At 39.3% G+C, this 13,181-nt stretch overlaps 1 protein-coding gene across 9 annotated transcripts in view; it reads left to right on the top strand.

The window, feature by feature from the left end:
* LOC136446545 (poly(rC)-binding protein 3-like) overlaps positions 1–13,181 on the top strand; it is a 78,519-nt gene that overhangs the window by 53,956 nt on the left and 11,382 nt on the right. For all 9 annotated transcript variants that reach the window (XM_066444960.1, XM_066444958.1, XM_066444959.1 and 6 more), the window contains exons 3-6: positions 7,409–7,465; positions 8,746–8,862; positions 10,051–10,179; positions 10,629–10,757. In XM_066444960.1, coding sequence (XP_066301057.1) covers positions 7,409–7,465; positions 8,746–8,862; positions 10,051–10,179; positions 10,629–10,757 — 432 coding nt within the window. The remainder of the gene's footprint in view (positions 1–7,408; positions 7,466–8,745; positions 8,863–10,050; positions 10,180–10,628; positions 10,758–13,181) is intronic.

The raw sequence follows: 13,181 nt of genomic DNA, 5'->3' as shown, positions 1-13,181 counted from the left end.
GGAGAAGAGATGCTGTTTCAGTCCACATGTAGTTTGGTGCCAGGAATTGGTCTCATAGCACCAAGCAAACTCGTTATTTCAATTATTTAATACGTGTGGTGGAAAAAAATGTTAAAAAGACTACTACAGTTGACAGCAGCCACATTGCTGCGTAATGTTAAAAGATGTACAAAAACATACATGGAACATGCTGTAAAAGTGTTGTCTTGCTCACATTCTATTATTTCTTTTAATTGCACTTCCTACGATGTCACCACAATGTAAAGTCATTTTTCAGTTCATTTGAAACTTTCCAGCTTTTAAGTTCAAGGTTGTACAAATTTTGTAGAACGATAGTTCACAAAACAACATCCCTTAGACTGCCGTCTATGTAAACTGAAACATAAACCACCACCTCCATGAAAACAGACTATTTCCCCTCATATGCAGGTTGCTATGATACAGGATTGTCTACTGTTTCAAAATATAATACCTAACATAGCGTTGTGAATAAGTCTGGGCAACCCTTCCAATGAAAACGTGACGTTGTCCAGTGAATGTAGTGTTGGCACCAAAAATGGGATTAGAACAATTCTTCATTGCCAAATCTAACATGTTTTTAAACCATAGTTGCCAGGTTCACAAGAATGTTCTTCCGAGCCACTTCGTAATTAGTTTACAGGCACCTGTGACATGATGAACTGATTTGATATGCATGATATGTTAGGAGACGAAATTAGATACATCCTTCATTTCTATGCAAAACTTTAATGTCTCACACGGTTTTGTGACACGTCACCCAAGTCTCTATCGATATATCATTACTATCATTACACGTGTAGAATTATGCAGGCCAGGTGACATATGTGTCATTTTTGTGTAACATTTATGTTCGGAGCAAAATTGGATATCTTGCTAACATTGCAGGTAAAAGAAACATTGAATTGGACTGTCTAAAATTGTCTTCACTTTGTTTGCATATCAATTCTTAGTTCATGGTTAAAAACCTGCTGATCGACAAATCTTACTCAGTGTCGCTGACGAAAATGAGTGGATGCTACTTGAAATGTCTGACTGTTTCCAAAACCATATCCAGTTGCTTTAGTAACTGCTATTTGGCTCTCCATGTAAGAAAACATAGCTGTCTGACAAGAATAATGCTATTAATAGGTTTGATATAAGAAAGGTGGTGAGGTACGGGAAATGTTAGATTAAGCAGAGGAAAAGGATTATGAGCATGCCAGATTTGCTTGGTAGTAGATTAATTCAATTCATAGTTATAATGAATTATATGCGGAGATTATGAAAGTTATTGATGTACACTGAACTAATTAATTGGAAACTTTTGGCAATTAAAGAAGGGAAGCACCAGCTTTTTCATCTTTACATCAAAGAAAATTTCTTACAAAGCCACCGTGTGTAACATCAGCTTTGATCAAATACGCTGATTGTACCAGCTTGATTAAAGGTTTGTCTCAGGTAACCATGTATTTTTCATAACATGTACACTTTCAAATATTTGATAATGATTCCCTTTGAGACTAAAAATTTCACAGACATTCACAGTCACTACCCCGAAGCTACTAAAAAAGATGAAAGCTCATTTCTAAGCCCGGGTGAATGGAAATTATCATCTTAAATATGTGTAAGGCCTTTTGTGGGGGGGGTTGACAGTAGGATGATAGATAGATTACTCAGGTAGAAGGGTAATAAACCCAATGTGTCACTGTCAACGGCTTAAAACCTCCCACGGTATGGTAGGGACAAAACCCTTCTAGGTATGCTCATTCCATCAGGAGGTAGACGTATTACCTTACGCTGATTTGGCTGCACCGGTGGCATGCATATGGCTGGAAGCTCTGAATGATTTGCATACCTGCAAAGGTGACACGTAAAATTACCTGCGCCACTTTGACGGAAATGGGAGATTTTAAAACAGACGGTAAACATTAGAAGATCATTTCAAAGCATTCTAGAGGTTGTAGCAAATCAGTACAGCAAAACAGAAATCCATGTGCAGGTTAGGTACAGGTAGACACTAGTTCTTTAATGTGATCGAGGTGTGGCTCTCCTCAAACACGGGACCTCGATTCAATGTCCTATCCGAGGTCCATAGGCAAGACTGCATAGTACAGAGTGATGTAAACATTAGCATGTTGTCCCCCACACAGGTAGTGTTGACTGTAAACTGAACAAAGAATACCACCATTCTGTACAAACTGACCCTCGGGCCCTTAGTGATGCTTCTTGTAAGCTGAGTGTGCATTTTAGCTTGTACAGGTAGGTTCAGCCTCAGGTGTGCTGTCCATCAATGTAAGACACTGACCCTAGGTAACACCTCCCTGGAATTAAAAATTAAACAAAAGATCTCTTATAATGTTTAAGGAGGTCAAACTAAAGAGTTTGAAATTCGTTGGAACTGCATTATGTAAGTACTGCTTAGTGATAGGTATGTGTCAAGGACTGCACTGTAGTATGAAATGAAAAAGATAGCAATTGAAATAGAAGGTCAGATATCTTATATGGGGATACAAGTAGTGTTCTTAAGGGTATTACAAGATGATCTCTAAGCCAAAAGGAATGTGAAAAAACTGCTGAATGTTACTCCCATTTTGATGACTGCACTAAAAAGATTAAGCAGAATACTATCTATCTGTCATTCAAATGCCACGTTCTAATCGAGATTGTTTTGTGAATGAAATATCTATGGCTTCAGTAAACAGTTTTGATTCCCTAAATTGGAAGCTAAATGTTTAAACATTGTTCAAGAGGAGAGGAAAAAAATCTTATTTACACAGCACAACCTTTGGCCGTGTGGACTGATCCCCTGGTATGTCCTACATGTTTGTAGAGCCATTCACGCAGGTTAGAAAAGATAAGAAATATACCGGCAGAGCCAAGAAAAGAGTCTTCCCACTTTCCAAGAGCGACCACACGTTGCACAGACGCTTTCAAGCCCAAGATGTGTTTGGTATAAACAAGACACTAAGTGTCAAAATATTGACACTTAAAACAAGACATTGTCAAAGTGTAGGGAGGACCACAGTGAAGGTAAAAGATTGCTGACAATGGCACACTAGAGTGCACCCCTGGCCAGAATATACCCGTGTAAGTTCTGACCAGGAATATTGTACAGCCTGCTACACAGGTAATTGTATCAACTATTGGAATGAGTAATGAATTTTTTTCCTAAAACCCCTTACATATAGAATTTGAATAATAAATTGACAACTTTGATTTTCAACATTATTATGAAAAAGGATACTCTAACTAGAGCATAGGAATGATTCATCATATATGCTACCATTCCAGTTATATAAATTTATCATTCAGCTTCTTGATAACAAAATAAAATGGAAGCCTACTCATTTTTGAAAGCTTAAAAAAAGATTGTAGGGACATGTCATTTTCTTACCAAGTTTATTATTCATTTTTTAAAACCAATCATCTACCTTTAGATTTTCGCACAGCACAAAATGATCCATATTGGTCTATTTCTGAAATGTATTCAAGCACAAAGTAGAGGATTTCCTGCCTTTTGTATTCCATCAATCAGTTCAGTAATGCACCAGCCAGTTGAACATGTGCTAATCCAATCAGCTGTGCACTTGGACAAGGCTCCAGGCAACAGGACCTCTGCCCCAACAATGTGCACTCTCTTGTAGTAATCAGTGCTGGGCTCTGGGGAGTCTGGTCTGATGAAAAGTATGGTCTGACTTAGCCTGGAGTCCAGCTAGTGTGCTACCCAAGCTCCACTCCTCGCCAAGAAGAGCGGAGCTTGGGTGGCGGACTAAAGCTAAGAAGGCTGGACTCCAGGCTAGGTCTGACTACCCACAAGTCGGGAGGCTCCTTAGGCTCGACTGGTAGCGGCCTCACAGCTGAGCTCGAACATGTTAAAGGGAAGGGCTAGTAACCCCTCCGTATAAAAATATACCCTGCAACTGAAGCAGTATAAGAAGGAAACTTACTGCCCTACGTATTTGTGGCACTAGGCACTACAAGGGTCTGAACAAACGAACAAACAAAGAAATGAATAGACGAATGAACCCACAGGTCAGGATGGACGGAAGGGAGGGAGGAGGAAAGTGAAAATAAAATCTGAAGATGAGGAAAATTGAAAACATGATCGGCAATAGGGTACTTAGTTGCAAATACTAAACGCACATAATACATTTTATTTCTATCACCATTTAAAATGTAGTCAACTGTTGCTTAAGTAGTATTTCAGCCAAGTATTTTTTTATCATCAGTCTTCAAGTTGACTTATTATGTCAGAATGATACATGATTTCCTTTTTTTTTAAACCAATGGATAGTGTCGGTATTACATGTCATAGACATTGCACCCTCAACTTTGTTTGGGAAGCAGTGCAAGTAGCTATAGTATAATCTCCCAGACTTAGAAGTACATTCTTCTGTACCTCTTCGCCAAAGACATACTGTCACATTCAACTGTTTATTTAATTTTGCCCATATGTGTTTTAAAGAGAGCAGGACAGGCATGCCCCCTCGTTTGGAGAGCTAGACATAAACGGTGACAGTGATAGATAGAGTGGAGAAGACCACAAAAGGTCAGATGCCAGACCCAATCTGAACTAACCATTCCATAAGGATTTTCCACAGTAGACCAGAATTAGGTGTAGAACTATCATATTAGGAATGGCTGTCAGCACCCCAATGTCGGGTGTTCCGTTTTAGAATTTCGGAGGAGAATGTATGGAACACTTTCCACCTCCTTTTTCGGTTTTTTTCACACCTTTTTATTCTTGTCCTAGCCTGGTAACCGCTTGAATTACTGCTGGACAGTATTCAGAAAGGCTGGCTGAAAAGATAGGCTGTCAGGCTAAGCCCTATGCTTCATAGTAGGACTGGGGCCGGTAAAACACCCCTACGCTGGCATGGGAGAATGGTTACCAAGCTAGTCTTGTCCTGAAATCTTTTCTGTTTAAGAAAATTAATTTGCAGAATCCCTTTCCGCACATTTGGGGTAGCCCTGGAGACAGAGGCAACCTGTGAAGGTTGAACGCTAGTGGAGAAAGTGAGAAGGTTTTTCTTCCGTTTGGAAATCCCAACATCCAGTGTGCACCTCTGTAGTTGACATTGGCAGGGAAACTATTGATTTTTAGCTGTCGTGATGAATAAGACTGAGAGGAGACTGATGTAAATCAAGGTGGAAGGCGGAGTGAACCAAGCTGAAAATAAAAACACTTACAGTCTAGTTCAATAAACAGGTTTAGTGGCGAGAGCTTCAGCGTTTCAAGATGTGTCCGCTGACATTTTCCGTTGGTAACGTTCGTGTGAAGGTTATTCGACATGTGGCGGCTCGGCCCGTCTCTCAATGCGGATCATCGGAAATGGCGACATTTAGAACCGCGTGTGGGTCCCCTCTAGTGCACATGCCGTATCATTTCGCATATTTATAACACCCCAAGAGCGGTTAACTTTTTCTCGGTCTGTCCCATTAATTATGTATTGTTCACTGAACCACACATTTGAGGTAGACAGCATTCTTTTCCTTGACTTACATTTCCTGAAAAGGTGATATATGTGATATTTGATCGTGGCAGCTTCTGTATGCCATTAACGTAAGCAAGCTTCAGAAGTACAACAAGAACTGTATCTTCTATTCAGGCTGCTGGAGTGTTCATTGATAGAATCTACACAGGTCATTTTAGCATGTCTGCCTGACACTTCACTGGTTGGGAGTCAAAAGGCTCAAGCATTCATCATCATAACTGTCAAATTAGCTTAAAAGCAATTTGACAGCACTGTCCAAGAATGTGTTCTTACGTATCTGAAATAAATGTCAAGCATTGTCAGAGGTATGAAGCCAAATCAGTTGCTGATGTGTAGTGAAAGTTTACCAATGTTAGAGTCTTACTAGACAACTTATATCAACTGCAATACCAATTTTTCTTCATTAGTATACATGTAGGTACTGTAGATGCATGTACTTTAGCAGTAGTTTTATTAGTTGTAGTAGAATGAAAAAGAAGTTTTGCCAGTGTTTTGAATTCGTGGTTGAAACACTTCTGTACTATATTAGTCAAACAAGAGAGACATTTTCTTGGTATCACGAACCAGCAGTGGAGAGGGCATCATGAAAACCGTGAGGATAAAACCACAGTGAAAGTTCCAAGATTTAAAGAAAGGCATAAAGTAGGTTACTGTCATATGTTAACAATTATCCCCAATGTATGTGAAAGTTTGTCCCTCAAAATGTGCTGAGTCTCCAGTTGAGTCAGTTTGAGCAAAAAGATAGAAAACAGATGGAACGGTCTTATCAACAACATGTTTTATGGGTTATTTAGTTCTATCAAATAGGAAACAGTGGCACAGACTTGATCAAATTAAGCCCATTACACAGGTACTTATCTTACATGTCTTATACTTGAACATATATTGTACTATGTATTGTAGAGACTACTGGGATACAATGTCTGTGATCTGATAGTGCAATGTAGTATTCTGTAGTTTATAAAGAGGCCTAAAAGATGTGTTTTGCCCAGCATCTGTCATTCCATCATTTAAATGAAGCTAATGACAAACTTGTTGCCAATTAAGGACAAAAGTAATGGCCCCAAACTGTCATGTCTAACATGTGAAATATCAAGATTAGGTCAGACCACACCAGCAGGTGATCGAGGGTTTGACAGATGACAAAAGGAAATGTAGGGCTAGGCAAAAAATCTGGGTATGGAAACTCCGGTGTAAATTCTTTTATTTTTTTCAAATTAAAAAAGTTTTCATGTTGACAATTTTTCCTACCAATCTTTTGACAATGTGTCATTTTTTCCATGACGCTTCAATTTTTTTGTTTGTCAATTTTCATCCCCCAAAAATTCACTGTGGTTTGCCTCTAGCCAAATGTAGATGCAGATTTTTTTCAATGACATACCGGTAGCAGGTACATGACTAAAATCAATATTGCCTGAATTGCATCATTGATTACAGGCATTGTTGACGACCGCACTCAATTACAGGTACTTACATGATAAAACATAATAAGATTTTTTAGCAAAACCAATAAATTGATAAATGAATAAACACTTTCACAACCAGAGTTATCTTTGCAAGAAGCAGCCAAGATGCACGATCCTAGTAGAGCTGTGAAATATCATTTAACATACCAATCTTCCATGTACATGCAGAAGCTGTTCTACTACCAGATGCAGTTATTTGATTTGCTACATGTATGTTGCCATAATACAGATGAAATGCCACCGCGAAATCGCATCACGCCGCGTGAGATTACAGAAAAGGCAAAGGAATGAAAAACGCCATCTCACACCATTAGTTGCCTAGCAACCGCGAGGCACAAGCTTCTGCCATTTCCAGAGGGCTCATGTGTTAAGTTGTCATCTTTAAAAGTCAGACATGTTTGAATCTTTTAACCTCATATTAATCCTGTTTACCTCTGTGTGTTTCAGGATGTTGGCAGCATCATTGGGAAAAAAGGAGATACTATAAAAAGGTTCCGTGAGGAGGTAGGTTTACAGTCTCTGTGTAGTTAATCTGGTTACCTAGGCATGATGTTATAGCCTGTACACATGGCATTCACCCCGACCAATCGAATCACGTGAATCACATTGAAACTCAGATTCGTATCAGCCATTTCCCGACAAATCGCTTTCTAACTTGCGTTAACGACTACATCTGACCAAACAAACTCGCCAGTGAGATGGTGGAAGGTGTCAGCTTCCAAAAGACATTTTCAGATTGACAATTTTGGCACTTTGGAAGTGATTGAATCCGCCCGCGATTCAACTTCTAGTTTCTACTATTTTTCTCTAAACGTTAAATCGCGGGCGGATTCAATTACTTCCAAAGTGCCAAAATTGTCAATCTGAAAACGTCTTTTGGAAGCTGACACCTTCCACCATCTCACTGGCGAGTTTGTTTGGTCAGATGTAGTCGTTAACGCAAGTTAGAAAGCGATTTGTCGGGAAATGACTGATACGAATCTGAGTTTCAATGCGATTCACGTGATTCGATTGGTCGGGGTGGGCATTGCTGGTTTGTTTCATGTTATTCAATAGCTTTGCAAATTCTATGAATTTGGAATATCCTAACAGACGTAGTAATGCAATGGAAGACAGAGTATACATTCACAATGTGATGAATTGTAAAAACTGCATACGAAGCCCGCAAACTTAGGTTAAAGTCAACACGAATATTTCACGATTTACCGTATCTCCCCATGCTAAAAAAAGCCCCCTTGGGAACAGCCTCTCTTTAGCGAATTGGAAAAATGGCCTCTTCAGTTAATTGGGTTCCTAAGAAGAGACAAAATGTATGACTGGCATGTACCCAGATGAACACTTTGGAACTTGCTTATTGACACTGATAAAGTGGTTGGCCATTATGGATGAGAGCAATTTTCCCCCTGCAAACAGCCAAGAGCTCCCCTCTCCTACTATTTACTTAATGGCCTGTATCCGATCAGATAGCCCGTTGCCATGACACTTAAAAGTTGTACGGAGTGGCATATGGAATTAAGTACGGGTTATATAAAAGGTTGTCATAGTGACCAGGATGTTTTAGTAATGAGCCAATCTCGTGCGGGGACAGAAATAGCAGAAAAGTGTGGGTTTGCTATGTCGATGAAAGGAAAAGAAATTTGATTGTTAGGAAAGGTCATTGCTTTATTGAATTGATTGCACGTCCTCTCCCACCCACCCACGCAATGCCCCCAGAGCTGTCTTCTCTCTCGCCCCTCTCTTTTCTTCTATCATTCCATGTTGTGCGTTTTGTGTCTTCTCTGCAGAGCGGCGCCCGCATCAATATCTCCGACGGCTCGTCACCCGAGCGCATCGTCACCATCACAGGATCCACAGAAAATATCCTCAAGGCCTTCAATATGATAGGCAAGAAGTTTGAAGAGGTATGCTTTTATTCACAATTTGTACTCCCAGTTTAAATAGACTTGAATTCTATTTGCACGAACGTTCACCTGAGTTGATATTATGGAAAAGGTTAGACCAAAAGTTGGACTCACCACAATTTTTTATGATGGTCAGACAGCTGAAGAACAAAGTCAAAGATTCAGTCAAAGATTCTGTTGAGTCCAATTTATTTATTTGAAGAACTTTAAGTTTAACCTTTTCCATATTGAACTTAATTTTCAATAAGATTCAACCTTCAAAAATTATAATTCACTGAAAACCTGTAAAATATGTTAGTAAATTTGTATTCCCTAGAATCTCTTCAGGTATGGTCATTGTTTGCATGACCTATCCCTAAATGGTCTTGCCATCAACATAATACTTGTGACAGTCATTGTGTTTAGTGGTTTTGTGGTGCATTTACCAATGCCATCATGTCATTCTTTCATTCTAGCCATAGATCTGCTCATCTACCATTTGTATGCTGAAAGCCAATATGTATAGGTCTAGGGGGAGGGGGGTAACCATTTGAATTTGAAAGTTAGACCTTTTGGGGGTCTTGCAACCACAATTTGTACAAATCTCAAGCTCGATTCCTTGCATTTTGTTGGAATGATATTGACATCTGTGATAAGAAAACTGTCCTATTCAAGAAACATCAAGAGTTGACAGTGAAAGAAGTTGATTGTCATGTCTAGCTGGCTCCTTTGTACGTGGATAAATAATTAATGACTTATGCTTCGAACAGCCATTTAACCTTGAGTGACCTTGTGGGCTTTACTGTGGTTTGAAGGGTAGACGTGCTAAACTACAAGTTCATGTGCAAGGGCAGCTCCGTAAAAGTAGAATAGATTGGCTATAGAAAATATAGGTTTTTACAAAATATAGTGTCCCCTTTTATTTCTATTGGTTTTGTGGTACAACTTTATTACAAATTGGACAGCAGGTCTTTACCTGTACCATCAAAACTGCCCAAGAAGACCACCCAGGACCAATAAAATCTTGTCTATATGTGAGCAGGTAGCTACTATAGACAGGATTCTTAATGCTTGTGTCAATGGGAAAAATTTGGCCACCAAAAAGTGGTCAAATTGACCAGATGGTCCTTATGTAGAGGGTGGTCGCTTTTAGAGGTTTGACTGTAGTTTTTTTATTGCTTATATTTTCCCAATTCCCGTTGACCACAGGATATGAAGGCAGCCCATGTGAACAGTTCTGTTCCTGTACCGCCAGTCACATTGCGACTGATCGTCCCCGCAAGTCAGTGTGGATCGCTGATCGGGAAAGGGGGTTCCAAGATTAAAGAGATCCGAGAGGTTGGTGATCCAGATTTTTAAAATGATGATCCAGATTTTTCTTGTCGTGTCTTACGCTTCAAGCCCCTGTCACACACTGAGGACTTTCCCACCACCATTTCCCAACCGAGGTTGGTGCTGGGTTGAGAGTAGCCTGGAGTCCATCCTATTCTTGCTCCAGTTCGCTCCTCTGATCGCATCTAAGAGGAATATGACTTTCCCGAGTTTGATTTATCAAAATTTATACAATCATTTTTTCATCAATTAATCAATGATTAAATTTGTTTTATGAAATTTATTTTTGTATAAAATTCAAGCGCCAATACAATGTGTATTTTAAAAAGAATTCTTTTAAAAGTCAATCAAGTTTGCAATGTGAATTACATTTTTTATAGTGCTATTGACTTACCATATTAATTGTAATGCTTCAAAGTCTAGTAAAGGACACAAGTGAACTTGTTTTGTTACAGGTGACAGGGGCATCTATCCAGGTAGCTGGGGACATGCTGCCTAACTCCACAGAGAGAGCAGTGACTGTCTCAGGCACTCCTGATGCCATCTCACAGTGTGTCTACCACATATGTTGTGTCATGCTAGAGGTACGTACTATTACAGCCAAGTATTCCTGGTCTCTCTCCATTCGAACTTGAAGCGTAAGGTTTCTTTTTTTTTTATAGCTGATAGTGTACCTAACCACACTCCTAACCACAGAAAATAAAATAAAACTGAAGTCGTACGGTCACGATCAACAAGACAAGCCAAAACTGCAATGCAAGGAACTGTCTAAGGAGGAAGCAAGAGGGGTAGACAACGGAAAAGATGGGAGCATAATAAAAGAGAATGGACAGGCATGACACTAAGTGAAACATTAAGAAGAACAGAAAACCGAGAAGGGTGTAGAAAACTGGTTGCCAGATCTTCTATGGTGCCCCAACAAATAGACTAGACTAATGAGAGAGAAAGAAAGAGGTAGTGCAATGCAGCTTAGTTGCTGCTCACTTTATAGCCATGCACTCCAAGTCACCCCCTACTCTTCTCAATAATTGTGTTGGCAATGATTCCTTTACTTGCAGAGACACCTGAAGCTTTCCCCAAACACAGACCTCAGACTTAATTAATGTCACTATAAGATAATGATTTTACTGAAACAATATGAGGGTGGATCCCTACTCAAGCCTCACAAGGCAGTCTGGAGCCATGTTAGACTTCTACAAATCAGAGTCCATCACAACAAATCAATTGTGATCATGGAGTAGGGAAGATGTATGGAAGAGAGGTCCATATGACTAGCCATCGACCCCTAGAATTGAATCTCCTACCATAACCTGAAATGATGATAATGAACCTGACACTTCTAGTCCATTTGTGTCATTGTAGCTTCTCTGATTTTTGGTTTGATTTTTGTTGAATAAATGCTACATAATACATCATATTCAACAAAAGAACCTTAAAACATTTGCTCCCTTTATAAGAGATCACAAAAGCCTCTGTTCAAACTGATTACGTGTGATGTAAGACTATTGTGATACTGTACAGTATTTGATCTCCATTTGAGCTTGAGAAATATGTTTGGACAAGTGTGCACCATCAGTTAGTAATTCCCTTAGGTGAAGTCTAGCTGTCAAAAATCTACTTTCATCTGTCCCTAATTTTGATACATGTGTAAAGACATGCATTTGTTGTCACCATTTAAGAAAGATGAGGCCCTTAAAACCCCCCTTTGGGATTTCTTACCTCTTTTATTCCTGATCTCATTTGTGAAGGCTCATCTTTTATAGGCAGAAAAGACAATAGACTGTCATAGTCATAATATATAACGTCCCCAACGGCCTACATATTTATTGAACCATAAAATTGTCATCAAAGTTGATACGTGCCCACAAGTTTGATCCATCCAGGAAGAACTTAAGTCGATGAAACAGGTTCACCTGGGGTTCGCCCGCGTAAAAAATCTCCGACAGTAAAATGTTTGTACCAATCAGGCGTTCTTATTGATTTGGACAGGGGTAAAATAAATGACATATACGGGTGCGGAGGGGTCGTGCGATTAATCCCCGGAAGGCCAGAGTCTGACAGGGAAATCTGGAGAATGATGCGTCCTCCTTAACGTAGTCTGACCTGTAGAATGCACACATCAGCCATTTTTATAGCTCCCTCGTCTGGCAATATGGCCCAAATCATTACTTCTCACCACTATTTTCACAGTTACAGTGGAATGGGTTATTCGATATTGCGTGCGGAATGTAATTTCAGCTCCGCAGCCAGGCTGGTGTGACCGCATTGTGTCATTGCTTCCGCACGAAGAAAATGGGGCCACGAGTTTAGTGAAAACAGATACGACAGGATTTGGCGTGTGTCGGAAAAGGGGCTATGAAATATTATTTTACATTGATGATTTACGTGAGAGTTTAGAAATCTAGTCCACAGAGCATTCGTAAACCCCTAGAATATCAGTTTGTGGCGCCACCAGTTTATCTCGATAGATAGTATAGCAAATGCCATATACTGTATACATGTATCATGTAGATGTCAATATACCTTCCAGCGCTATCACCACACGTAATAAACTTTATCAAACGATGCCACACAGTTAGAGTTATTGTCTGTGTTATTGATTTGATAATGAATCAATACAAGTTTGAGGTCAACGGGAAATTGCTGTGTTAGATTTGTCTCTGAGCTAAGTGATGAAAAAAATACATTTCCCAACAGACTGTTAACACAGATAGAAGCAAATGTTACACAAAGTCTTTCACAGACATACTGTCTGTGGAAGGTGTTTAAAAAAACTGTCATTTAGAGAATCAGAATGATAACTTTAAAATTTAAATGTTGAATAAAAAAAAAACATTTCCCAATGGACTGTTAACACAGATAGAAGCAAATGTCATACAAACTCTTTCACAGACAGGATGTCTGTGGAAAAGTGTTTTAAAAAACTGTCATTCAGAGAATCAGAATGATAACTTTAAACTTCTTGCATTAACATAGATGCCAGACTTGTATAATAACTTGCATAAGAT

The sequence above is a fragment of the Branchiostoma lanceolatum genome, chromosome 12 (assembly GCF_035083965.1).
Source record: "Branchiostoma lanceolatum isolate klBraLanc5 chromosome 12, klBraLanc5.hap2, whole genome shotgun sequence".
Classification (NCBI taxonomy): domain Eukaryota; kingdom Metazoa; phylum Chordata; class Leptocardii; order Amphioxiformes; family Branchiostomatidae; genus Branchiostoma; species Branchiostoma lanceolatum.
The sequence above is the reverse complement of the archived record's forward strand: the minus strand, read 5'-3'. Positions and strand labels throughout refer to the sequence as shown.